Source organism: Carassius gibelio, chromosome B20, assembly GCF_023724105.1.
Source record: "Carassius gibelio isolate Cgi1373 ecotype wild population from Czech Republic chromosome B20, carGib1.2-hapl.c, whole genome shotgun sequence".
Taxonomy (NCBI): Eukaryota; Metazoa; Chordata; class Actinopteri; order Cypriniformes; family Cyprinidae; genus Carassius; species Carassius gibelio.
Genome location: NC_068415.1, coordinates 8,533,148 through 8,560,953, shown reverse-complemented (window position 1 = coordinate 8,560,953; position 27,806 = coordinate 8,533,148). Strand labels below are relative to the sequence as shown.

The window sequence follows — 27,806 nt, the reverse complement described above, 5'->3', positions numbered from 1 at the left end:
AAGTAAAGTAGTACCTGCAGTGAATTGAGGAGTGCAAACACCACATGAATGCCTAATTCCTGTGACACCATGGTTCCAATTCCAAATCCCCATGTAAGACCAAAGATAGGAGTCAAAATGGCCACACATCTGGCAATGACCACCAGGGCATGTTTCTCATCTGGTTGAGTTGTGGCACCAACTCCTCTCCTCAACATCTTGTACAGAACCACAATCAAAACCAAAAGGTTTATGGCTACAATAGTGAGAGCTGGAACCACAAATGCCAGCAGGGCCTTTGATTCTAACCAGTTCAGCCAGCATGCATTTCTTTTGGAAACATAATTTTGAGGTCCAGCTGTTGATGCAACCGTAATGGCCGCTATGAGCAAAGGTGCACCATAACCAACTATGAAGGCAATGGCCATCATTTTAGCCCTTGACATTTGAGACAAGACCATGACGGTACGGTAAAAGAGCAACAGCGCTGACATTAACATCCAGAAGAAAAGAGCCAGGTAAAAGAAGTGCATGAAGAAAACCACTGGACTGCAGCGACCCACTGAAGTTGGCTGCTCACTTTCTGCGACTGCGGCTCCAATGATAAAACAGACATTTGCTATCAGCAGAGACACGGCAATGTTGACTATGGAGACATGTCGCATGTAGGATGTGTCGTTTCTTGTCATTGACCTCCACACAATAGTCTCAATAATCAGGCATATAATCAAGCTGGCCATCGAAATGGCTACGCCAATGTAAGTTATATAGGCTAAGGCAATGTTATCAATGGAAAACGGTGACATTAGGATTGAAAAAGAGGTTGTATGGTTGCATTCACATGTAATCTTGCCAGTTCTGTTCCCTTCACTTTTATAGGACTTTGATTTACATCCAGTGGAATCCCATGCATCGAGATAAAAGTTCCAAAAGACACACTGAGGATTTCCCAAAGACTTATTAGTAATGTCAAACGCAAAAGATATGTTGTTAATCGTTTTGTTGTCAACTTTTACCACAACCACATCTCCATTGATGCGCATATCTGATTTGCTACTGCCGTTACTTCTAGTATCTCGAGTAGGTAGGATGCTGTCAAGAGTTGTGAAGACTATGATGGTTATAGCAGTGGATAAAGAAATCTCTGGTATCTGGATCTCAGTAGTTGAGTTTGGCAGATTCGATATTCCACTATAAAAGGTGGTGTTTGTTATAGTTCTATTCAACTCAATAGATGTTGCATTAATCCTAAAATTGGCATTTGTGAGACGGTTACTTATATCCTCAATAGCTTTCAGAAGTGCTGTGCTGGTGTTATCTGTCTTGTTGTTATTGTTTAAATTTTTCCAGGTTTCAATGGCAGATGTCGAAACAATGATATCCACTGTTTTAAGGAAATCCTGGAAATGACACAGAACATAATGTTTAGCAGAAACTATTTTCATCAGATGGGAAAAGATAATGTACAAATATTGTATCTTGATAAAGTTTTGATAAGCCACAATTTAACTATGCATATAGACATACACTGTATTGTACATACCTCCATCACCGGCTGATTGATGATAATGTTTTGTGAAACACCAGAAACTTTCACAAGTATTCCAACAATGGTTTGGACAGTCACAGCAGACTGTGTTATCACTTGTGTATTATTCTCTGTAGCAGTACTCAGCTGAGCCACAAATTCTGGTATGTCCTGCACCACCAAGACCTAAATTACAAAGTAGAGAAGAAATGTGAATATCAGGAATATTTTAAACAGACAGATGATTATTTATTTTTATAAACAGATGATGGCAATTACCGCAGCATCCTTTTCAAGGCCTTTGATAACTTGAAGTATACAGTTTGTCTCCTGAGGCACCCATCTACCTGAACTACATCTATATTTTATTGTGCCTTCCTTGCCTTTTTCACAGGGTCCTGTCAAAGTATCACCTTCCTGTCCATCCCCAAATGTTGCATCTTTACAGCTGAACACTAGAGTAAATATTTGATTGAGTTTCAGAAAAATAGAAAAACTGTTCTATTTTAGACAGACGAAAACAACAACAACAACAACAACAACAAAAACACACACGTGGCTACATCAAAGGATAAAAAAAAAAAAAAAAAAGATTTACCTGCGTTCACTTTATTAACAATAACACTTTTACTGCTGTAGGTGAAACCTTGAAGCACCGGGTCCTTGAGTCGACATGTAAAGGTTTTACTCCCACAATTTCCAGTTTTGATTGTATGTCTTAATGTGATGCATTTGTCCTCTGATTGCATGAAACAAGTAAATACAAATCATTAAAAACATATTAAAACATGGTGAAAATTCATTGCAATTCATTGCAAGTGAAAACTCCAGTGAGTAAATTTTGTAAGAATGTATTGCCAGTCAGTTTGTACAACCTGAAGTCACTACATCATCAGAGGTTATCTGGGTCCACTCCACACTGTACTTCTCTTCACAGCATTTCAGTGAAACAGTCTGGTCAACACACTGAAACTTTCTTACATTTTCACCCACTATGATATTGGGAAGTGTTTCAATAACTATATCTTGCCATTGAATGTAAGGTATTGTCCTGTCTATGATACATGCATATCGAGCTGCAAGAAAAAAAAAAGAAAAAAAAAAGCATACACAAGTTTATGTACACATACGCAGTCATGCTATAGCTTAATAATAGCAAACATACAAAAAAAATAAAAAATTACTGGCCAGGCCACACTTTTCCATAAAAAGAAAGTGAATGTAATCCAAAATGTCACAATAGAGACTATTACATTTTAATCAAAGTAGTCCCAATGACCAATGTACTATATTCTAAAATTCCTACCCAGTGCTGATCTCATTTAATTGAAGTCCTTACATTTTCTTCTGCTCATCACACAAAGCTTAATTTATTTCATGCAACAAAATTTCCTTATCTCTTTTCTCTTTTTATTTCAATCACACCTTTGGGTCATATTTAATATAAAATATAATTTTGTTTAATATTTTTATATAATTTAAAATAATATTTAAAATAATTGTATATTTTAATTGTAAAATTTCTCTCTCTATTTATATACTGTATATATCATATTTTTAGGGCTGTCGATTTAACATGTCATTGTAATTAATTAGTTAATGGAAAAAAATTATTATATATTTTTTTAGCAATTAATGCACTGATTAAATACAACAGTTAACAGAACTTAATATTCTGTTATATTTAGACTCTAATTGTCTGTTTTTGCTCAGTTCTGCCTACGCAAATATTATCCATTATAGCCACAACAGATTATTGTACCCCTATAAGCATCACACAATCTGAGCGAAATCTGCACAGTTCTTTCTATCTATCTATCTATCTATCTATCTATCTATCTATCTATCTATCTATCTATCTATCTATCTATCTATCTATCTATCTATCTATCTATCTATCTATCTACCCCCCCCCAAAAAAGGAATAACAAATAAAGAAATAAACTAATCAACATTACACTGAGTAACCAAACAGATTTAATCAAATATGAAGTAATACTAATTATATATACAATAGACAATGAATATGAATAAGGTCGACACATAGCTTTGCGTATTTACCAAATAACTTTGTTGCTCACCTTTGTCATTCTCATTGACGTTGTTCACAGTGAGAGTGGTACTGTCATCTGAAATGACGTATTTAACTTTGTTTTGTGCAGGATCTTGGTCATTCACTGTCCATCTCATTGTACCTGAGTCTAGGCGTTCGCATTTCAGCACCATATTTTGCTCTGGATACCAGTTTTTTGCTGTGGACAAGTTCTTTTGTTCTGAAAGTGAAGTTCACAAACCTTATTGTACCTTTTTTATATTTAACATGGCTTTGCTGGTCCTTTCAACATTTTTTACAAGAAATACAAACCAGTATTTTTTAAGCAACAGACTGTAATCAATCATTAATAATAATAATAATAATAATAATAATAATAATAATAAAATTAAGGTCAAATGTTTTTATGATTAGATACTGACTACTCTTACCACTCTGAGCAAAAGCATTCGGAGCTACAGTGATTCCTTGATCTTTGAGAACGCTGATGAGCTGTGTGTTTGCTTCTGCAAATGCAGGGCTGTTGGGGCTGCTGTCTGTTGATTCAATCTGATAGTCTGCTATAATGCTACCAGGCCTATGGAGCAACACAAAAACCACAAAAATGAGTTCACACTGTTTGAACACATGAGAAAAATCAAAATGGACCTTTGGAGTGAATATTTATATTGTAGACCTTACCTGAAACGAAATACTTTTATTGAACCTTTTTTGTAGGCAAGCACATTTTTGTAAATTTGTTCAATCTGTACAAAGTACCAAATATAAATTAGGAAGTTTATCATACTTTACCAACATTTCATTTTCAAGACTCTATGGCAAGAACCAAATATACTGAAGTAATTTTCAGTAAAATAAACACATTTTCCAAAAAATAAATAAATAAATACTGAAAAGGTACAATCGGTATTAAAAAACATATTTATCATTTGAACAGTATTTTTTTAAGTTAAGCATAAACAATCAGTACTTTTCATTAACAAAATATGACAGTACTTACTGCTGACTCAATTTGTCTGGCAAGGATTTTGAACTTCTCATTATTTTGGTTGTTGAGACTGGTATCAAAAACGGCATCGATTTTCATTGAGATTAGAAGAACTGTAAATCCCCCCCACCCCATGAAACAAACAAACAAAACAAGTACATTTATTAATTTTTTTAATAAATAATTTATGAGCAACAAGTGGTGTAAGGTAGATATGATTTTTTTTTTTTTTGCATTTATGTTTGTATTACTGAATTCACTGCCATTATTTTGCTTTGCTTATTTTCATAAATATGTCGGAATGGAAAAGAATGTATGGAAAAGTCATATGAATGTAATGGTTTTATAGAACAATTTATAATAATACAGCATATTAATAATAACTCAATATAAAATATTTAAGACTTGCTGTACATACTTGGTGTTGCAAGTCTTTAATAATTCAGCAAAATAAAATAAATAAATAAATTATAAACCTTATATTACTTCTTAACTATGACTTTTATAAATTATAAAATTATAAGTGTTTTAATAGAGCAGGCTGAACAGAAAAGTTTTTAAAATACAATTGTTAGGCTCTTGTATGAGCCTCCTCTGAGACTCCTCATCCTCTCAGCTGTTCTTGAGCCTGTTGCTCCCCTCCGTTGGGGTTGCTGTGCTGAGATCACAGTTCCTAATTCTTTCAACTGAGCTCTGTGCCTACTAGGTTGTTGGGCTCTTGTGGGCCTCCTGGAGGCGAGTAACTCCCCTCACCTGAGGGCCTTCATGCTGACTACGACAATTAGGAGCATGACACCGGAGATTCCCAGAGCTACTATTGGTATGTAGGCTCCTCTTTGTGACCCTCGCTAACTGCCTTTGGCGCTGAGTGTTGTCAGGCCTCCTCTTGGTTTAGAGAGTCGTTATGCTAAGGCCTCCACTCTTAAGAGCTCAAACTAGGATTTAGTGTGTAAGTTTCCTCTCATTTAAGAGAGTCATTCTGCTGAGGCTTTCGCTCACCTGAGCTCTAGCTACTGTAAACTTGTAATCAAGTGTTCGGCCCTCTGTGGGGCCAACTTGATTGAGATTCTTGTTGAGTAGGTTTGGCCTCCTCTCACTTGAGAGAGTCATTCTTGAGGCCTCCGCTCATCAGCGCTAGCTAGATAGTGTAATCAAGTGTTCGGCCTCTCGAGGCCGCCTTGATAAACCACTACAAGGACTAAGCATTGTTAGGCTTCCTCTTAGGGTTATTCTGCTGAAGCCTCCGCTCCCCAGAGCTCCGCCTAGACAGTAAAAGGAGTGAAGGTTCTTTTATTTTATTTTGAGCCTTGGTAACTGCCTCTGCCATTGAGTGTAGCTAGGTCTCCTCTCAGTTGTAGACCTTACCTGAAACGAAATACTTTTATTGAACCTTTTTTGTAGGCAAGCACATTTTTGTAAATTTGTTCAATCTGTACAAAGTACCAAATATAAATTAGGAAGTTTATCATACTTTACCAACATTTCATTTTCAAGACTCTATGGCAAGAACCAAATATACTGAAGTAATTTTCAGTAAAATAAACACATTTTCCAAAAAATAAATAAATAAATACTGAAAAGGTACAATCGGTATTAAAAAACATATTTATCATTTGAACAGTATTTTTTTAAGTTAAGCATAAACAATCAGTACTTTTCATTAACAAAATATGACAGTACTTACTGCTGACTCAATTTGTCTGGCAAGGATTTTGAACTTCTCATTATTTTGGTTGTTGAGACTGGTATCAAAAACGGCATCGATTTTCATTGAGATTAGAAGAACTGTAAATCCCCCCCACCCCATGAAAATCCCCCCCACCCCATGAAACAAAAAAGGAGGCTAGGTCTCCTCTCAGTTTAGAGAGTCATTATGCTGAGACCTTCACTCTTAGAGCTCCAGGCTTTGGCGGGTGCACAAATGACTACTGCCTCCTGAAAGTTACTTAATAAACATTTCTGGTGTAAAGGTAGGGCAAGTTTTGATCAACAGAGAAGTACAGTATGTTGAACCAAAACTGTTAAAGATAGTAATTTCTTTACAATTAAAAGTGTTATATAGCCCACTAAATCATATTCAGACTTAATTTGAGAGAGAACTGTCAGGAGATTTATAAAAGAGGACAATGGTACAAGAGGAATACCAAATTATTGTTTAAGGTGTTAAAATATAGCAAAAGTAACATATAAAAAAAAAAAAAAACAATGGTCTTCTGAAAAGGCCCTTGAAATAATTAGGTCTTCACTTTAAAGGGATAGTTCGCCCAAAAATGAAAATTAACCATATAGACATGAGTGGGTGTTTTTGTTCAAAAGTCCAAGTGCAGTCAAATAAAGTGCTTCCAATCCATATTAAAATGTGTCTCACATGGCTCCAGGAGGAGAATAAAGGCCTGTGGCAAATTTGCAGCAAAATGCTGTAGCAAATCATTTTTTTTATTTTTTTATTTAAGTGTAAAGAGCAGTGTACAGAGTTATGGAGGACATGTACTAGAATATTACAATTTGTTTAATTAAATCTGTACTCATTTCTGCAATCGCTCATTTAAACAAAATTGACTAAATTACTTGTTTAACAGATATTAATGGCATATATTTCTCTGTTTTTATTATGAATAGGTCTAATAAATTTATATTTTAACATTTATTCTATTAATTATATTAGCGATCATTAAGAAAATACATCTTTTATATTTAATCAGAGGAGGTGTACTCATTTTTGCTGTGCACTGTATTGTCCTCCTAAATAAATACATTTTGTGGTATATCATTTTTTAACAGTACATACCTGTAGTTTTTGGAGTAGTAGTAGGTGTTGCAGCAGTAGTGGTTGTTGTAGTAGGTGTTGCAGCAGTAGTGGTTGTTGTAGTAGGTGTTGCAGCTGTAATGATTGTTGCATTAGGTGTTGCAGCTGTAATGCTTGTTGCATTAGGTGTTGCAACTGTAATGCTTGTTGTATTAGGTGTTGCAGATGAAGTGTTTGTTGTATTAGGTGTTGCAGCTGTAATGCTTGTTGTATTAGGTGCTGCAGATGTAGTGTTTGTTGTATTAGGTGTTGCAGCTGTAATGATTGTTGTATTAGGTGCTGCAGATGTAGTGTTTGTTGTATTAGGTGCTGCAGATGTAGTGTCTGTTGTATTAGGTGTTGCAGCTGTAATGCTTGTTGTATTAGGTGCTGCAGATGTAGTGTTTGTTGTATTAGGTGTTGCAGCTGTAGTGTTTGTTGTAGTAGGTGTTGCAGATGTAGTGTTTGTTGTATTAGGTGTTGCAGCTGTAATGATTGTTGTATTAGGTGCTGCAGATGTAGTGTTTGTTGCATTAGGTGTTGCAGATGTAATGATTGTTGTATTAGGTGTCGCAGATGTAATGATTGTTGCATTAGGTGTTGCAGCCGTAGTGGTTGTGGTAGTTGGTGTTGGTGGTTCTGCTGGCAATGAAAACAAAAACGATCAAATCAATCAAAACAAACAAGAAAAGAATATTGTTTCATATGAACACTTAACATTAGTATCACAATGGCAGATGGATGAACAGACATTCATCTAGCAGAAAATCCAAATGATAATAATAAAAAAAAAACTTTGTTTATTTATTTTTGATGTATGGAAACACCCAAAATAAAAAGATATCTCATATTTCTCAACATTATTTTATACAAGACACAGGCAGAAAAAGAGTGTCATAGTATGTGTCTATTATAAATACTTGAAGTGTTTGATGCTCACTGTTAAATGTATTACATAATTGCAATTTTTATTACATTTATAACATAAATGTTATTACATATTACATTACGTTACACAAGTTAATACTGAATTAAGTATTTCTCTGACTGGTTTAAAAACCAATGCAAAGATGGTCAAAAAGGAGAATGTAACCAACCCTGTTTTTAATGGTTACTGGTCATTAGTATTTTATTTGGCTCTACATAAAAATAAACACTTGTAAAGCTTTTTCATGATACAACGCTTAAATTAAAAACAATTAATGGAAAAATGCAAAATTTTGAAAATAATTAGCATCTTTAAGCATCAAACCTTAATAGACTTAATACTAACATTTACATTTTTGAGCAACACTTCAGAACTTTTTTTGAAAACACATATTGTTAATGTTATTGCTGAAACTGAATTAACCAAAAGCAAAAACAAACCTCTCATGCTACTATTTCTTTGTCAAGGCTTGGCTCCTATAAGCATTAGCTTTAACTCATTCTTTGCATTTCATTTTTACAATAAAGTGCTTCATTTACAAAAACAAAATCCACAATCACATTGAACACACAGTAAACACAATTCTGAATAAAATATCTACCTGTACATGTGTTATTGTTGCTGATGGGGAGACTTGAGTTTGATGCAGTGAATCCATCCAAACATGAGCAATTGTAACTTCCCTTTTCATTTGTGCAGTTGGCATTTGGACCACATACAGATGCACTGAACAGACATTCAATTATATCTATAGGGAAGAACAACAAGAACAAGATTTTTACAATAAGCGACGGTCTAATTTAATGAAATTATAACAGTAGGACTCCTGCCCGCAGACTGATGGTGAGTCAAAACCTTTATGAATATCTAATATAAAATAATTGATAGTGAAAGGTAAGAGCTGACAGAAGACTAAGGGGCCATTCACATATCGTGTCTTTTGCACGCTCAAGTTCGTTATTTCAAATGTGGTCGCCTGCGGTATGGAATGGAAGCGACGCGCACGACGTGCAACGCGCTCGTTTTTTTCCAGGCTGCATCGGCGTAAAAACATCTCGACTTTTCAGAATGCCGCAAGCGCATCGCAGGACATGTGAGAAGATCCAAACAATCCGCTTCATCCTTTCCCGTAACAACGTTGAAAGCTCCGCCAAGATGAAGGAACAGCTGGTCATAGCTGTATATGGATGGCCATTTTAAATTAATTGGTAACACTTTAGAATACTGTTTCTTACTTACTACATAACTAATTAGGAATTATTGAAGAACTAACAGGTGATTATTCACTAACACTTAACTCACTACTGTTAACTACTAAGAAAGATGTGTTAACTATGAAATAACTACTTCTGAACAGTTATACGCAAAAAACACTATAATAATCAGGATGTGTCCCACAAATCAAGTACTTGAGTAAAAGTACAGATACCCCAATAAAATATTACTCCAGTAAAATTATAAGTAGGCTTGTTAATTTTCAAAATTACTTGAGTAAAAGGACAAGTACAAAGTACTACTACAGTAGCAACTTTGTTACAGCCCAATTATTAGCCTATAATGGAAATGAAATATGGATTTTGTTTGCTTCTAAATGTTTAACTTTTGATTATGACATTTTTGTTAAATTAGTTAAAATGTGGGCAGTATACATGCTAAAATTGATTAAAATATGCTGTATTAAAAATTTTCTCATCTGAAATAAACAGATGAGAGTTTTTTTTACAAAGTTTATGATTACTTTTATAGGTTGTTCTTAGTCAAAATGATGTAGTTTATTATTTACTAGGTTCACTTTAGAATTCTGTAAGTCCTGCAAAATTATCTGATAATTCTTTATTAATTACTAATAGGTTCCCTATGTTTTCACTTTAGAATACTGTTTCAGATTCTAAGAAATTCTTCAGGAATTATTTGATAATTAATTATTAATTACTAATGGGTTCCCTATGTTTTCACTTTAGAATGCTGTTTCAGATTCGAAGTAATTCTTCAGGAATTATCTAATAATTCAGCCTGATCTCACAATCAAAACGTACATATTTAGACGTAAATTAAAACTCTCCAATACGTATGTGCCTTTACGTATTTACAGTGTTGTTTACGTATTATCTGGACGTAATTACAGTTTTGATACGTTACTAAATTTACATAAAAACAACCTAAAATACATACAGATAGAACGTGTTCTCTGACCAGTCAGTTATCCATAGAAAAATGCCTAAACCCACCCGAACCTAAACCTACCCAATTTATACAGAATGTTAAAAGAATAAAACATAATAAAACACAATTTTAGTAAAAATATAACATTAAAACGTTATTTTGAGCCACTAATGTTAATTCTACACCTACTCCTAAACCTACCAATAACCATTTCTTAAAACTACTAAGTGGTACCAAAAGTAGTTCAAATGATAATGAGTTCCAGTCGCAGTCCTCTCTGGAGGTAATAGTTTTTATAAAGTACAGAGCAGAATTTAATTTATTAATCCATGAAATTATGAATCTTTCTTCTTTCCGTGAAGGCGCACTGGTGCATTACTGATTTCAAATATCTATCAACTGAAACACGGCATGTCGCAATCTGTGACGAATTAGGTGAGAACCAATGAGAGTTCGATATCAGTGCCGTAAACAGTGTCGTAACGTTTCTCAAGGGTGGCGCACTGGCGCTATTTTCACATTCAAATCATATCATAACGAGTGCGGGCTTTGACTATGTGACGGTCGATGTTACTGAGAATGAAGATGAAGATCGATTGATAAAGGGCTGAATTTGGATATGTTCCTTGCAAACATCTGGATTCTAAAGATATGGAGTACAGCAAACAAATAAAATGGATGTGATTTGTAATTTTATGCTGTGCTTTTGTGTATCTATGGTTGTAATGCTACTCATTGGATAGGAGAAAATCGCACAGCAAAATATTGCAAAATGTTTCAGGTTCAAAATAAGTCATTCAGAATTATTTGATCATTAATTATTAATTACTAATGGGTTCCCTATGTTTTCACTTTAGAATACTGTTTCAGATTCTAAGTAATTATTGAGGAATTATCTAATAATTATTTATTAATTACTAATGGGTTCCCAACATTTCTACTTTAGAATAGGTTTAATGTTTCAGGTTCAAAATAAGTCCTGCAGAATTATTTGATAATTAATTATTAATTAATAATGGGTTGCCTATGTTTTCACTTTAGAATACTGTTTCAGATTCTAAGTAATTCTTCAGGAATTATCTGATAATTCTTTATTAATTACTAATGGGTTCCCAATATTTTCACTGTAGAATAGGCCTAATGTTTCAGGTTCAAAATAAGTCCTGCATAATTCTTTATTAATTACAAATTGGGTACCTGTATTTTCACTTTTCCTGGTATATATATATATATATATATATATATAATGTGGTATATGCTGAGGAGGCACACATACAGTACTGTATATAAAATATAAAAACTAAGGTAAGTTATCACAAGGCACTGGAGTGGGGTTCCTACTGGAAGGTGATCTCTTACAAAACACACTCACAAAACAATTTACTACATAGGCAAAACCTCTATAAAATGTATTGCATTTATTAATATTGCATTTTCATACTACTACTATTATTGCTAATAGCATTTATATGAAAGGGTCACAATTCAATGTAATTGTGTAAAACTGTTCATTAGTAGTTACTTCATAGTTATTTTTCTTAAACCCTAACTAGTAGATAATCAATAGTAGTTCTTCAGGAGGTATGACAGAATACATTAGTTATTGATTAGCTAACTGTTACTTAACATAATCATAAAATTATATTACATACTGATTAATTAACACATCTTACTTATTAGTTAACAGTAGGGAGTTAAGTGTTAATGAATAATCACCTGTTAGTTCTTCAATAATTCCTTATAAGATATATAGTAAGTAAGAAACAGTATTCTAAAGTGTTACCAATTAATTTAGTAGCAGAGCTACTGCTAAGTGATTTTTAGTGTGCGTTTTTAGGCGTGATATGTGAATGGCCCCCAAGGCATTACACACAGTAACACCCTGTTTATTGCTTCAGCTGTCAATCATACCTTTACATGTGTTATTGCTGTTTATAGGGAGGTTTGGATCTGTTACATTATATCCACTCTTGCATGAACAATTGTGACTCCCAACAGTGTTGTTACAGATTGAGTTTGGACCACAGATGTCTGGTATCTCAACACATTCATCAACGTCTGCATTAAAAGAAAGTTACAGAGAAAAGAACAGTCAGTGTCACTCATATGTGTAGGTCAAGTCATTCTTTGACATCTTTACAATAGTATACGTCATTTACAAAAATGAAATCCAAAGTAAAAATCACAACAACAAGCTCTAATTAAGTATTAATGTTTAAAGTACACATAAATCAGAATCAAAATCTACCTGCTTACAGTGCATCACTTAAGCTTGTCATGGAAGTGAGTGAAAATCATTCATATGTCAAGCAACAACAAATTGGAACTAAGATCGATCAACTTTTTTTAACGCAAAAGACTAGAAATCCAAGATTTTGGATTTAACAAGAAATACATGTTTTGCTTCTCATTCCTCACTTCTTTGTCACGTATTTGTACTATGAGCAATAGCTATCAGTCTTACCTTTGCATATGTTACTGCTGTTTATAGGGAGGTTTGGATCTGTTACATTATATCCACTCATGCATGAACAATTGTGACTCCCAACAGTGTTGTTACAGATTGAGTTTGGACCACAGATGTCTGGTATCTCAAAACATTCATCCACATCTAGGTTAAAAGGAAGTTACAGGAAAAATAACAGTATGTGTCACCCATATAAGATCAACTCGTTCTTTAAAATCTTGACAATAGTATGCTTTAGTCACAAAATTGAAAAACAAAGTAAAAATCACAACAATAAAGTCTAGCTAATTATTCATGGTGAAAGTACACACAGATCTAAATGTAAAATGTACCTCTACATAGATTTTTGATGCTGATGGATAGACTTGAGTTTGTTGCAGTGAATCCATCCAGACATGAGCAATTGTAACTTCCCTTTTCATTTGTGCAGTTTGCATTTGGACCACATACAGATGGACTGAACAGACATTCAATTATATCTGTATGGAAGAACACAATATTTTTAAAGTTAAGCAATTATTTTAAAACAGTATAATTTATGCCTGCAGACTAGTGGTGAATTAAAACATAAATTAATATCTATTATAAAATAATTGATAATGAACGGTTACAGTTGACGGAGGATTAAGGCAAATCAAACAGTAATAGTAAAACAGTGAGAGCTTCAGAGATTCAGCTGCCAATCATACCTTCACATGTGTTATTGCTGTTTATAGGGAGGTTTGGATCTGTTACATTATATCCACTCATGCACGAACAATTGTGACTCCCAACAGTGTTGTTACAGATTGAGTTTGGACCACAGATGTCTGGTATTTCAACACATTCATTCACATCTGCATTAAAAGAAAGTTACAGGGAAAAGAACAGTCAGTGTCACTCATATGTGGAGGTCAAGTCATTCTTTGACATCTTTACAATAGTATACGTCATTTACAAAAATGTAATCCAAAGTAAAAATCACAACAAGCTCTAGTTAATTATTAATGTTTAAAGTACGCACAAATCAGGATCAAAATCTACCTGCTTACAGTGCATCACTTAAGCTTGTCATGGAAGTGAGTGAAAACATTAATACGTCAAGCAACAACAAATTGGAACTAAGATCGATCAACTTTTTTTAACGCAAAAGACTAGAAATCCAAGATTTTGGATTTAACAAGAAATACATTTTGCTTCTCATTCCTCACTATCTTTGTCCCGTATTTGTACTACGAGCAATAGCTGTCAGTCTTACCTTTGCATGTGTTACTGCTGTTTATAGGGAGGTTTGGATCTGTTACATTATATCCACTCTTGCACGAACAATTGTGACTCCCAACAGTGTTGTTACAGATTGAGTTTGGACCACAGATGTCTGGTATCTCAACACATTCATCCACATCTAGATTAAAAGGAAGTTACAGGAAAAATAACAGTATGTGTCACCCATATAAGATCAGCTCATTCTTTAAAATCTTGACAATAGAATGCTTTAGTCACAAAGTTGAAAAACAAAGTAAAAATCACAACAATAAAGTCTAGCTAATTATTCATGGTGAAAGTACACACAGATCTAAATGTAAAATGTACCTCTACATGTGTTATTAATACTGATGGATAGACTTGAGTTTGTTGCAGTGAATCCATCCAGACATGAGCAATTATAACTTCCCTTTTCATTTGTGCAGTTTGCATTTGGACCACATACAGATGGACTGAACAGACATTCAATTATATCTGTATGGAAGAACACAATATTTTTACAATAGGTAATTATTTAAAAACAGTTAAACATTCTGGGAATTATAACCAGAGGACTCCGGCCTGCAGACTGATGGTGAATCAAAAAATTTACGAATATCTTTTATAAAATAATTGATAGTGAATGGTTAGTTGACAGAAGATTAAGGGAACACAAACAATGACAGTAAAACAGTAAGAGCTTCAAAACTTCAGCTGTCAATCATACCTTTGCATATGTTACTGCTGTTTATAGGGAGGTTTGGATCTGTTACATTATATCCACTCATGCATGAACAATTGTGACTCCCAACAGTGTTGTTACAGATTGAGTTTGGACCACAGATGTTGGATATCTCAACACATTCATCAACGTCTAGATTAAAAGGACGTTACAGGAAAAAAAACAGTTTGTGACACTCATATGTAAAGGTCAACTCATTCTTTGATATCTTTCAACAGAATGCTTCATTTACCAAAATAAAAATCACATCAATAAAAGTCTAGCTAATTATTTATGGTGAAAGTACACACAGATCTAACTGTAAAATGTACCTCTACAAGTGTTATTGATGCTGATTTTGAGGCTTGAGTTTGTTTCAGTGAATCCATCCAGACATGAGCAATTGTAACTTCCCTTTTCATTTGTGCAGTTGGCATTTGGACCGCATACAGATGGACTGAACAGACATTCATCTATATCTGTAAGGAAGAACACAATACTTTTACAATAAATTATTTAAAAATAGTTTAATTTCATGGAATTATAACAGAAGGACTCTGGCCAACACACACTGATGGTGAGTCTCAGTTGACAGAAGTTTAAGGCAATACATAAAATAAGTTAGATGATTGTTTGTGTTTACTGCCATGTCAGCTTCTTTGGCTACTTTTATGGCGAGAAAATATATGGATGAATTTGATCATTATTTTACCATTTATTTGTGCTAAAAACTGTATTTGGTTTAACTCTGTTAAATATCCATTCAAAATAATTAACTTACTAAAAATTATCTCACAAAGTAAAAACCAGCACAATCTAATAAAACATGAACATGGAGGGAATTATCTTATTATTCAAACAGTAATAGTAAAACAGTAAGAGCTTCAGAGATTCAGCTGTCAATCATACCTTTACATGTGTTATTGCTGTTTATAGGGAGGTTTGGATCTGTTACATTATATCCACTCATGCATGAACAATTGTGACTCCCAACAGTGTTGTTACAGATTGAGTTTGGACCACAGATGTCTGGTATCTCAACACATTCATTCACATCTGCATTAAAAGAAAGTTACAGGGAAAAGAAAAGTCAGTGTCACTCATATGTGGAGGTCAAGTCATTCTTTGACATCTTTACAATAGTATACGTCATTTACAAAAATGAAATCCAAAGTAAAAATCACAACAACAAGCTCAAGTTAATTATTAATGCTTAAAGTACGCACAAATCAAAATCAAAATCTACCTGCTTACAGTGCATCACTTATGCTTGTCATGGAAGTGAGTGAAAATCATTCATACGTCAAGCAACAACAAATCGGAACTAAGATCGATCAACTTTTTTTAACGCAAAAGACTAGAAATCCAAGATTTTGGATTTAACAAGAAATACATGTTTTGCCTCTCATTCCTCACTATCTTTGTCCCGTATTTGTACTATGAGCAATAGCTGTCAGTCTTACCTTTGCATATGTTACTGTGATTTATAGGGAGGTTTGGATCTGTTACATTATATCCACTCATGCATGAACAATTGTGACTCCCAACAGTGTTGTTACAGATTGAGTTTGGACCACAGATGTCTGGTATCTCAAAACATTCATCCACATCTAGATTAAAAGGAAGTTACAGGAAAAATAACAGTATGTGTCACCCATATAAGATCAACTCATTCTTTAAAATCTTGACAATAAAATGCTTTAGTCACAAAATTGAAACACAAAGTAAAAATCACAACAATAAAGTCTATCTAATTATTCATGGTGAAAGTACACACAGATCTAAATGTAAAATGTACCTCTACATTGATTTTTGATGCTGATGGTGAGACTTGAGTTTGTTGCAGTGAATCCATCCAGACATGAGCAATTGTAACTTCCTTTTTCATTTGTGCAGTTTGAATTTGGACCACATACAGATGGACTGAACAGACATTCATTTATATCTATGGGGAGGAAACAATTAAGAAATATACAAATATACTTCAATTTAATGTAATTACAACAGAGTACAAGAAGCTTTCATTGTAATAGTAATGTAATTGTAACAGTGATGAGTCAGAACTTTTGTGAATATCTAAAATCAAATAATTGATAAAGTGGAAGATTACAGTTGACAGAATTCAGACAGTAAAAATAGTAACAAGCTGTTCAGGGCTTCAGCTGTCAATCATACCTTCACATGTGTTATTGCTGTTTATAGGGAGGTTTGGATCTGTTACATTATATCCATTCATGCATGAACAATTGTGACTCCCAACAGTGTTGTTACAGATTGAGTTTGGACCACAGACGTCTGGTATCTCAACACATTCATCCACATCTAGATTTAAAAAAGAAGAAAACAACAACAACACCTTTAGTCATTTGTGACAATATGAATGTCAACATATTATTTCTGTGGCTATCCTTACAATCTAATACTTTAGCTACACATTTCTAAACACACACACACACACACACACACACACACACATAGTGTCCCTTCAGACTTTACCATCCTTGAAGGGACATTTGGTCCACAATGTAGTATTTACAAGTATACACACACAGAACTATATGAATCTGTGTATCTTTACAATAACAATTTACATGACACAACAGAATGCGGCAATGCAACAAAAATCACATATGGAATACATAGATTTCAGCATGACTAAACACTGTAATGGCCAATAAGAAGTCAAGACAAGAACTACCCATGCAAAAAATTATATTCACAGATCTGAAAACACAATGTACCTGTGCATTTGTTATTGATGCTGATGGTGAGACTTGAGTTTGTTGCAGTGAATCCATCCAGACATGAGCAATTGTAACTTCCCTTTTCATTTGTGCAGTTGGCATTTGGACCACATACAGATGGACTGAGCAGACATTCATTTATATCTACGAAAAATATATATGTTTGAAAAAGTGTTTACTTATAAAATCAAAAAATATCTCTATAGAAGTAGTACATAAATTAGGTTGAAATGTCAGCATTTCCAATAATAATAGCTGGATCCTGAAATGTTATATCCTTAATGAGAATCTTCAGAAATTATCAAAATAATGATGAAAGAAATTTGTAAATTACTTAATAACCAAAACTTGAAAATTACTTTCAAACTGTGATGCAGAATATCATATAATGAAAAACTGACCAGTGCATGGGTTGTCTTCCCTAATTGTTGTATTTCCATCACTGACATTATATCCATCCCAACAAAAGCACGAGAAGCTTCCGTTGTAATTGTAACAGTAAGAGTTTGGCCCACACACTGATACTGAATCAAGACATTCATAAATATCTGAAATAAAATTAAATTTGATAAACTAAAGGTTATAGCTGAAGGGAGATTTGTGCAGAACAAATAATAACAAATAATTAATTGTTTTAATTATTAGTTGTCACTCATACCTTTGCATGGGTTATAGCTGTTTATAGGAAAGTTTGGATCTGTTACATTATATCCATTCATGCACGAACAATTGTGACTCCCAACAGTGTTGTTACAGATTGAGTTTGGACCACAGACATCTGATATCTCAACACATTCATCCACATCTAGATTAAAATACATTACAAGGAAAAAACATGGTCACACATTCATATAAGATGGTCAACACATACTTTGAGTATTACTATAATCCAATGTTCCATTTAGAATATTATGTCCAAAGTAGGAAAATAAACACTCAAACTTCATACTGATTGGACTAATGGCGTGTAAAAACATAGTTTTTTATTTATATAGCTGAACATACCTCTACAAGTGTTATTGATGCTGATGGAGAGACTTGAATTTGTTGCAGTGAATCCATCCAGACATGAGCAATTGTAACTTCCTATTTCATTCGTGCAGTTGGCATTTGGACCACATACAGATGGACTGAACAGACATTCATTTATATCTATGATAAAAAGTTAAGTGAATTTTTTAGTCATCAACAGTTTTCATTAACAAACACCTTAATACATGAAAGACATTTGTTATCTTACAGCAGTCAACTATAAAAAGGAATATATTTATATTAAAAGCACAACTGCTCATCTTTTAGAGCAGTTTCCAATAAATAGTACTTGAAGATCATGACCGAGAACATTAAGCAGAGAAAACTTACCAATGCATGGGTTACTTTTGGAAACTTCTTTATTTACATCTGAAGCATTATATCCTTCCCAACAAAAGCACGAGAAGCTTCCGTTGTAATTGTAACAGTAAGAGTTCAGTCCACACACTGATACTGAGTCAAGACATTCATAAATATCTGAAGTAAAATAATTGATAAGGGGACAGGTTACAGTTGACAGAGTATTAATGCAGTATAAACAGTTACCGTTCAAAAACTTAGCTGTCAATAATACCTTTGCATGTGTTATTGCTGTTTATAGGGAGGTTTGGGTCTGTTACATTATATCCACTCATGCATGAACAATTGTAACTCCCAACAGTGTTGTAGCAGATTGAGTTTGGACCACAGATGTCTGGTGTCTCACATTCATCCACATCTTATGGGGAAAAGAACAGTTTGGGTGACTCATACATATGTAAATACATGTGAATACTGAGAATATTAATGCTTGATTTACAAAAATGACAACCAAAACAAAGATTACATGGATAAACTCTAGGTTATTATTCATGGTTAGAGTAAAAACAAATCTAAATATAAAAACGTACCTCTACATGTGTTATTAATACTGATGGATAGACTTGAGTTTGTTGCAGTGAATCCATTCAAACATGAGCAATTGTAACTTCCCTTTTCATTTGTGCAGTTGGCATTTGGACCACATACAGATGGACTGAGCAGACATTCATCTATATCTAGAGGAGAAAAACAAATCTATTCAGATAGTACATGTAAATCCCTAAAATCATCAAAGCGATCTGGTATCTCAAAACATTCATCTACATCCATACATGAAGAACTGAGAACATACAATATTAACATTTTTAAACAGAAAAAAACAGAAAACATCTCGGTTACGTATGGTAACCCTCGTTCCCTGAATGAGGCCAACAGACAAAATTGGAATATCACTTCGATAGACCAATCTACTTAGAGTGTAAACTAAACGAGCCAATGCACAATGGCATGCAATTATTACATCCAGCTGCCGCTGATCACAGCGTGAGTATAATAAGGCAGCAGGTGCAATGCATACCAGGTTTTCGCTGATGAGCCATGCCAGCAACCATGGCGTCTCCGTTCCCTCCTTCAGGGAACGAGGGTTACCTTACGAGACGTTCCCTTTCAGTTGGTCACTCTCAACATCATGTACCGACATGATGTTGAGAGTTGGAATCGACCAACGGAATTGGGATCCATACCAAAGCGCCATGGGTGCCGCCCCTTCCAGTGCCCTGTGCAAGCCACCTGCACCCCTATTAGGTGTAGGACGGGGCTCGGAACAAGTAGTTCCACTCACCATTGTCAAAGCACTGGATAACACTGGGAATACATACCTGTTCCTCTTGGAACAGGAATACTGTGGAGTCCCCATCCTTCCCAAAGAGTTTTCGGGAGCAAATACACATATAGCATCCGTTTAGGTGTATATGGAGAAATATGAGGTGATTAAAACCCTCTTGGGAAGGCAGAAGTCTGCTGGGGAAACACGGTTAGGTCTCAATATGGAACCCAGCATTCCATGGTTGTCATAGATTCATCATGAAGGCCTGGCACCAGAAGTTTCGCAGCGTCCAACTGCCTAGGGTGATGGAGGATCTCAACAGGGTCTACAGTAAAGACACTCTGGAGCAGTTTAAGCAAGCTGACACTAACCAGGGCCTCTCAGTGCTACTATCCGACTATAGACTATATAACTTTGCGAACGTGTTAGGGGTCGCCAAGCCCACAGCTTTTCAAATATCTGTCAGCCAGGCGCCACGAGGCAGCGCCCAGAAGGATGCAACATGTCTAGTTGAGTGAGCTCGCAAGCTAAATGGGCAGAGCACATCCTGTGCCTGATAAGACTGGGTTATGGAATCCACAATCCAGTGGGGCATCCTCTGCTTAGAGACGGCATTCCCCTTCTGCTGGCTTCTGTAACCGTCTGAGGTCCTGAAGATTTGTGTCAAGTCTTTATAGCATCTCAATGCTCGGATGGGACAGAGCAAGGTTGCAGGTTCACCACTTGGTCTTTGAAGGGTGTAGTGGGAATCTTGGGCACGTAGCCGGGCTGGGGCCCCAGGATTACCTGAGAGTCAGCAGGCCCAAACTCTAGTCACGAATCGTCGACCTAAAATGAATGCAGGTCCCCTACCCTCTTGATGGAGGCCAGTGCAAGCAAAAGCAGAGTTTTCAATGAAAAAAACTTTAGCTCACCTGAATACAAAGTCTCAAATGGGCCCTGCTGTAGTGATTTAAGCACTAGAATCAGGTTCCAAGAAAGTATAGGGGGGGGGGGGGGGCAGGAAGGATTCAACCTCCTGGCCCCTCTAAGGAACCTGATGATGAGGTCATGCCTACTTAAAGACCTCCCATTCACGGGGTCATGGTATGCAGCAATAGCGGCAACCTGGACTTTGAGGTTGGAGGGAGACCAGAATGTGAACAGCACGAAGTGACCTCAGAACCTTCTGACTCCAAAGGAGGAGGTGGCGAGTTGCGACATGCGTCGGGAGCGCAGACCTCCTTGTCGATTGATGTACGCCATGGTCGCTGTGTTGTCAGTTCGGACCAGCAGGTGCTTGCCTCGTAAGTGACCTTTGAGACGGATCAAGGCAAGGCACACTGCTAACAACTCTAGGCAATTGATGTGCCAATGCAGCTGCGGGTCCGTCCAAACCCCAGAGACTGCAAGCCCTTTGTACATGGCACCCCAGCCGGTGGTGGAGGCATCCGTGCAAACCACAGCATGCCTGGATATCTGTTCTAGGGGCACCCCTGCCCGGAAGAAAGTAAGATCTCACCACGGGGTGAGGGTTTGGCGACAGGCTGGTGTAACTTGGACCTGGTGAGTGCCCCGCTTCCACGCCCACCTCGGGACTCGGCCATGAAGCAATTGCTGGAGCGGTCTTATAGGCAACAGACCAAGTGGTGTAAGTGCCGCCGATGCCACCATATGCCCCGTAAGCCTCTGAAAGGGTTTCAGTGGGACCACTGTCCTGCCCTTGAATGTAGTCAAGCAGGCTAGCACTGACCGTGCACATTCCTCTGTTAAGAGTGCTGTCTGTTTAACCTTATCTAACTCCATAACGAGAAAAGAGATCTTCTGCATCGATGTGAGTTTGCTCTTTTCCCAGTTAACCCGAAGGCCCAACAGGCTAAGGTGCCAGAGCACCAAGTCCCTGTCCTCGCACAACTGATCCCGAGATTGTGCTAGTATCAGCCAATTGCCTAGATAGTTGAGAATGCCAACACCCTGTTCTCTGAGGGGAACAAGAGCCCCCTTCGCGACTTTCATGAAGACACGGGGAGACAGGTACAGCCTGAAGGGCAGGACCTTGTACTGATATGCCCGGTCCTTCAAACGCAAACTGCAGAAAAAGGTCTGTTTTTTTAAGGTGTATAAAAATGCATTTTAGGTCTGCGTACACAAGTCCAAATTTTATTTCAAATAAAAAAGAAGTTTATTTATGTCTAAAATCTCACATTTTTAAAACATATAAACACCAGGCCTCAATATGGTTATATTTAAATCTTTGTGCAACAGCTCAGATTTAGTTTTAGAATACCAAAAAAAGAATAGAATTAGAACAACAGAATTACTCCTTTGTCATGTATTTGTACTATGAGCATTAGCTGTCAATCATACCTTCACATGTGTTACTGCTGTTTATAGGGAGGTTCGGATCAGTTACATTATATCCACTCATGCATGAGCAATTGTGACTTCCAACAGTATTGTTGCAGATTGAGTTCGGACCACAGATGTCTGATTTCTCATCGCATTCATCCACATCTACATTAAAAGGAGTAAAAGAGGAGTATGCATATATGAAGGTCAATTCTGTTATCTCAAAAGAAAAAAGTTAACATTATGAACATAAATGTTCTTAAATAAATTCATCTTAATTACATTTTATATGTATATATATGTCGATGATACTAAAAAATGTTGGTGTCAGTGGGCAGGACAGATAATTATTACCTGACTGTATGGTCTTCACCAGCAAATTTATTAGAAAAACAGGGTTAATACTTAAATCTTAGTTTATAGAATTTGTTTAAAGATGTTATGAGCCAGTTGTGGTAAAGATTATACAAACTTACAGATAGTGTAGTGAAAAAACAAACAAACAAACAAACAAAAAATACAAATTCACTTAAAATGGCAGAAAGTAGCAAAGTTAACCCTTGAAAAAATCATTGTACTATTCTTCAACAATATGAAGGCATGAATCATGAATTTAGCTCATTATTTGGAATGACCCAATGATACCTTTAAAAAGTTTAATCTTTATAAGAACTTTTGAGAAGCATGCAAAATGGCAAGAACCTAAAACGACTAGGTGTCCTGATTACATGAGAAAAATACTGATTATAAGAAAACCATGAAGTAAAAAAAATAAAATAAATAAAACTTAATTATTTCAAAACTGCAGTATTTAAGATCTGATTATATAAAGAATGTACCTCTACATGAGTTATCAGTACTGATGGGGAGACTTGAGTTTGTCACAGTGAATCCATACAAACATGAGCAATTAAAACTTCCTATTTCATTCATGCAGATGGAATTTGGACCACATACAGAAGAACTGAACAGACATTCATCTACATCTATGGAAAAAGAGATATAACAATAAGCAATTATTTCTAGAAGGTTTAATTTTAGAGAGTTCGTCTAACACTGATGGTGAGTCAAGATAAATATTTGAAATAAAATAACTGGTAAAGTGAAAGATTACAGTTGATGGAGGACTCAAACAGTACAAATAATTAAAAACTGTTCAGGGTTTTAGCTCTCAATCATACCTTCACATGTGTTTTTGCTGTTTATAGGGAGGTTTGGATCTGTTACATTATATCCACTCATGCATGAACAATTGTGACTCCCAACAGTGTTGTTACAGATTGAGTTTGGACCACAGATGTCTAATATCTCAACACATTCATCCACATCTACATTTTAAAAAGTTATAAGAAAAAGAAGAGTTTGGTTCACTCGTATATACTGTATTTGAAGGTCAACTCAATCTATGACATCTGTTGAACAGTATGCTTGATTTAAAAAAAAAAAAAAAAAATACAAAGTATAAAACATATTGATAAATTCTATCTTATTATTAAAGGTAATGGTAAACAAATATAAAATGTACCTCTACATGTGTTATCATTGCTGATGGGGAGACTTGAGTTTGTTGAAGTGAATCCATCCAGACATGAGCAATTGTAACTTCCCTTTTCATTTGTGCAGTTGGCATTTGGACCACATACAGATGGACTGAACAGACATTCATTTATATCTGTAGAGAGACAAATGTAATGTTTAACATACAAATAAAAACACCTAAGAACATGAAAATACATGTAGTTTCTCTAATCATTTATCGACATCTACACAAAGAGACTAAGAACTGAGAATGTACAATATAAATATTTTGAAACACTAAAGAAAAACGGGTATATTTTAGGCTTAGATTTGCAAGTCCAAACTGTACATTAAAATCAAATTGTTAACATTAGTACAAGATCTTGTGAAAATTGTTGTTGTTTTTATGGGGGAAGAAACATAAAAAAAGAAAAAAGAAAAAAGAAAAACAAATAAGCATCTTGCGACTTTTATTGTCATGATTTTGTACTATAAATATTAGCTGTCACTCATACCTTCACATGTGTTATTGCTGTTTATAGGGAGGTTTGGATCTGTTACATTATATCCACTCATGCATGAACAATTGTGACTCCCAACAGTGTTGTTACAGATTGAGTTTGGACCACAGATGTCTGGTATCTCAACACATTCATCCACATCTAGATTAAAAGAAAAGCAGAAACTTTTGGTGACACATACAGTACATATCTAAAAGGTCAACCTATTCTCTGAGCTGCTATGTTTATCTTACGCCACATTTACAAAAAAAAAAAAAAAAAACTGAACTACTGAAACTATTATTTGTAGATACAAAAAAAAAAAAAAAAAAACTGAAAATGATCAAGAATGCAATAGTTAATTTTTTTTTTTTTTATCTTTATTACATTTGACCAGTAAGCGACACTGTCACAAAATGTCTTTCTTTTGTGAATGGCAGAATATGGCAATGATACTTGAAAGTATTGGTGTCAGTATGCAAACAAAAATTTAGATGACTATCATCTAGTATGGAGAACGATTGAAGATATTATGAGTCAATTAAAGATCACACAAACTTAGAAATAATTTAGTGAAAATACAGATCTACTGAAAAGGCAGAAAAGAGTAAAGTTAACCTATGAAAAATTAATTATCATAGTAGTAATCTACAGCAAAACAGAGGCATGGCACTTGAATTTAGGGGAAATGTGTTCAAAGTTATTAAAATGATTTTTTATGACACTTTAAAAAAGTAACCATTATTTTCACCAAACTGCTTCTGTTTGCTCTGACCCAGTGCAATTCATTGACACCTTAAAATGATCATTGTTATACTAGCGTTTGTTTTTAATGACTGAAAAAAGTGGTGTAATTCTGAAAACACTAGCTGCATTACATGAGAGGATTAAAAAAAGGAAAACCATTAGGTTATTAAAAACAACAACAAAACCTCTGCATTACTTTAGATTCAACTCAACAAAGGATGTACCTGAACATGTGTTATCGTTGCTGATGGAGAGACTTGAGTTTGATGCAGTGAATCCATCCAGACATGAGCAATTGTAACTTCCCTTTTCATTTGTGCAGTTGGCATTTGGACCACATACAGATGGACTGAACAGACATTCATTGATATCTATGAGAAAAGTACAGTTTTGAAATTGTCAGTTTTATTAATGTTTCAATTCATGCAATTACAATTACAACAGCAATTGAAGTTTCCATTGTAATCGAGAGTTCAACTCACACAGAGTGAATTAAAGGGACAATAAGTAACTTTTTAGGTATTTTATTATCTAAAATCAATATTTTTATTCATAAATGTGCCCTCAATGGTGTACAAATACCTATGCCGATGTTTAAATTAATCCTCGTAAATGAAGAATTTATTATCTTTATATACATGGGACGGGTAGGTCGACGGAGGCTTCCATGTAGTTCCGCCATCTTGCAAAACTATAATAGCAGAGAGGGACAAAAAGTACTAAGCCAACGCGTTTCCACAACGCGTTTTCGGTCAGAGCCAGAAACGCAGGTGCAGAGCAGTGAGAGGCGCTTGAAACTGCACCGGCAAGTTTAAAAGTCTGGATTGCATTCTTATTATGGACCATACATATGCCGCGCCACAGGAGAAGAAAACATCGTCGCCAAAACAGTCAACAATAGAACGTAAAAGGAAACGTGACCGTAGATTACAGAAAACAAGAGTTAATGTCGGGGAAGCTTTTTCTAGGTGGAAAGAGCTAATGCTGGATAAAGATTTCAAAAGAGACGCTGAAGTGGCCAGTTTTCTTCTCGACAGGTAAGTCAGTGTTACAATCTATATTACAATATTTTTTTATATCTAACAATGCACATTATTCAGAAAATATAACGAATAAATTAGACATAACTACTAATTACAATATTTAATGTTTTCCACAGTCAGTAATTCATACTGTAACATTCGTTTGTTTATGGTCATGTTGCTGTTTGTTTGAAATAACACACCTGTTCACCTGAAGGAAAACTCGACGAAGTGCTATTAGAAGACATCCCGTCAAAGCTTTTTGGTACATATCGCCTACCGTAGATGCAACGCGCATTTGAAAAAGCGAGGCGCTGGAGAGCAAAATTAGTTTGAATGCAAAATACAATTTCACCACTAGATGGGAGTAATTCCTACTTAGTGTCCCTTTAAGATACTCATGGATATCTCAAATAATATAACTGATAAAGTGATGTTATAGTAGAAAGAGAATTCTGACAGTACCGACCATAGATATATACGTAGATGCCTCATTAGCGACTGTTTCTATAGGACACACAATGTGTGAGCCAACAGGCATTTTTGAACGGTCTGCGAAGTTTTGAGCGCATTGACTGTGTGCGTCTACAACATTAAGTTATGCGCTTGTATATCTTTGAATACTCATTGATTATTATGGTGAATGACGTCATGTTGACCGTTTCTAAAATGCTGGACATGGCAACGTATCTGGAGTAGTCTATTAGGGCATCTATTCATATCTACAGTGTATGGAACCAAGAGTAACAAACTGTTCAGGGCTTCAGCTGTCAATCATACCTTCACATGTGTTATTGCTGTTTATAGGGAGGTTTGGATCTGTTATATTATATCCACTCATGCACGAACAATTGTGACTCCCAACAGTGTTGTTACAGATTGAGTTTGGACCACAGATGTCTGGTATCTCAACACATTCATCAACATCTAGATTAAAAGAAAGTTACAGGAAAAAGAGGAAAAGAGTCGCTCATTCATATGTGAAGGTCAACTCAAGAGAATGATTAATTTACAATAATCAAATCCAAAGTATAAACTCTAGTTAATCATTAAATGAAAGAGTAACTGAATACAAGACTGTACCTCTACATGTGTTATCGTTGCTGATGGGGAAACTTAAATTTGTTTCAGTGAATCCATCCAGACATGAGCAATTGTAACTTCCTTTTTCATTTGTGCAGTTGGCATTTGGACCACATACAGATGGACTGAACAGACATTCATTTATATCTAGAGGAGAAAAAAATCTTTTAATGAATAAGTACAAATTTAATCACCTAAAACATGAAAGACATCTGGTATCTTTTGCATTCATCTACATCTATACAAAATGAATAAGAACGGAGAAGGTACAATTTCAACATTTTTAAACACTAAAGATAAATACAATTTTCCTGAAGAAAAAAATAAGTCTATAAAATTTCCAAATTGCACATCAAAATAATAATAATC

The 27,806-nt window shown here is 35.1% G+C and overlaps 1 protein-coding gene across 50 annotated transcripts in view; it reads right to left on the bottom strand.

Annotated features, from left to right (window-relative positions):
- Positions 1-27,806, bottom strand: part of adgrf6 (adhesion G protein-coupled receptor F6) — a 67,038-nt gene that overhangs the window by 1,208 nt on the left and 38,024 nt on the right. For 36 of the 50 annotated variants that reach the window (XM_052587221.1, XM_052587220.1, XM_052587224.1 and 33 more), the window contains 37 exons: positions 27,438-27,584; positions 27,135-27,281; positions 25,557-25,703; positions 24,601-24,747; positions 24,093-24,239; positions 23,407-23,553; positions 22,586-22,732; positions 19,503-19,649; positions 19,187-19,330; positions 18,943-19,089; positions 18,586-18,732; positions 18,239-18,385; positions 17,982-18,128; positions 17,578-17,724; positions 17,012-17,158; positions 16,635-16,781; positions 16,300-16,446; positions 15,746-15,892; positions 15,169-15,315; positions 14,843-14,989; positions 14,464-14,610; positions 14,129-14,275; positions 13,581-13,727; positions 13,224-13,370; positions 12,889-13,035; positions 12,336-12,482; positions 8,863-9,009; positions 7,337-7,975; positions 4,561-4,661; positions 4,242-4,306; positions 3,992-4,137; positions 3,589-3,780; positions 2,383-2,583; positions 2,106-2,246; positions 1,787-1,962; positions 1,523-1,693; positions 15-1,379 (listed from right to left, as the gene is read on the bottom strand). In XM_052587221.1, the coding sequence (XP_052443181.1) occupies positions 15-1,379; positions 1,523-1,693; positions 1,787-1,962; positions 2,106-2,246; positions 2,383-2,583; positions 3,589-3,780; positions 3,992-4,137; positions 4,242-4,306; positions 4,561-4,661; positions 7,337-7,975; positions 8,863-9,009; positions 12,336-12,482; positions 12,889-13,035; positions 13,224-13,370; positions 13,581-13,727; positions 14,129-14,275; positions 14,464-14,610; positions 14,843-14,989; positions 15,169-15,315; positions 15,746-15,892; positions 16,300-16,446; positions 16,635-16,781; positions 17,012-17,158; positions 17,578-17,724; positions 17,982-18,128; positions 18,239-18,385; positions 18,586-18,732; positions 18,943-19,089; positions 19,187-19,330; positions 19,503-19,649; positions 22,586-22,732; positions 23,407-23,553; positions 24,093-24,239; positions 24,601-24,747; positions 25,557-25,703; positions 27,135-27,281; positions 27,438-27,584 (7,163 nt within the window). Of the gene's footprint in view, positions 1-14; positions 1,380-1,522; positions 1,694-1,786; positions 1,963-2,105; positions 2,247-2,382; positions 2,584-3,588; positions 3,781-3,991; positions 4,138-4,241; positions 4,307-4,560; positions 4,662-5,913; positions 5,979-6,232; positions 6,334-7,336; positions 7,976-8,862; positions 9,010-12,335; positions 12,483-12,888; positions 13,036-13,223; positions 13,371-13,580; positions 13,728-14,128; positions 14,276-14,463; positions 14,611-14,842; positions 14,990-15,168; positions 15,316-15,745; positions 15,893-16,299; positions 16,447-16,634; positions 16,782-17,011; positions 17,159-17,577; positions 17,725-17,981; positions 18,129-18,238; positions 18,386-18,585; positions 18,733-18,942; positions 19,090-19,186; positions 19,331-19,502; positions 19,650-22,585; positions 22,733-23,406; positions 23,554-24,092; positions 24,240-24,600; positions 24,748-25,556; positions 25,704-27,134; positions 27,282-27,437; positions 27,585-27,806 lie in introns of all 50 variants that reach the window. The other 14 variants (XM_052587212.1, XM_052587211.1, XM_052587190.1 and 11 more) reach the window with 13 other exon arrangements.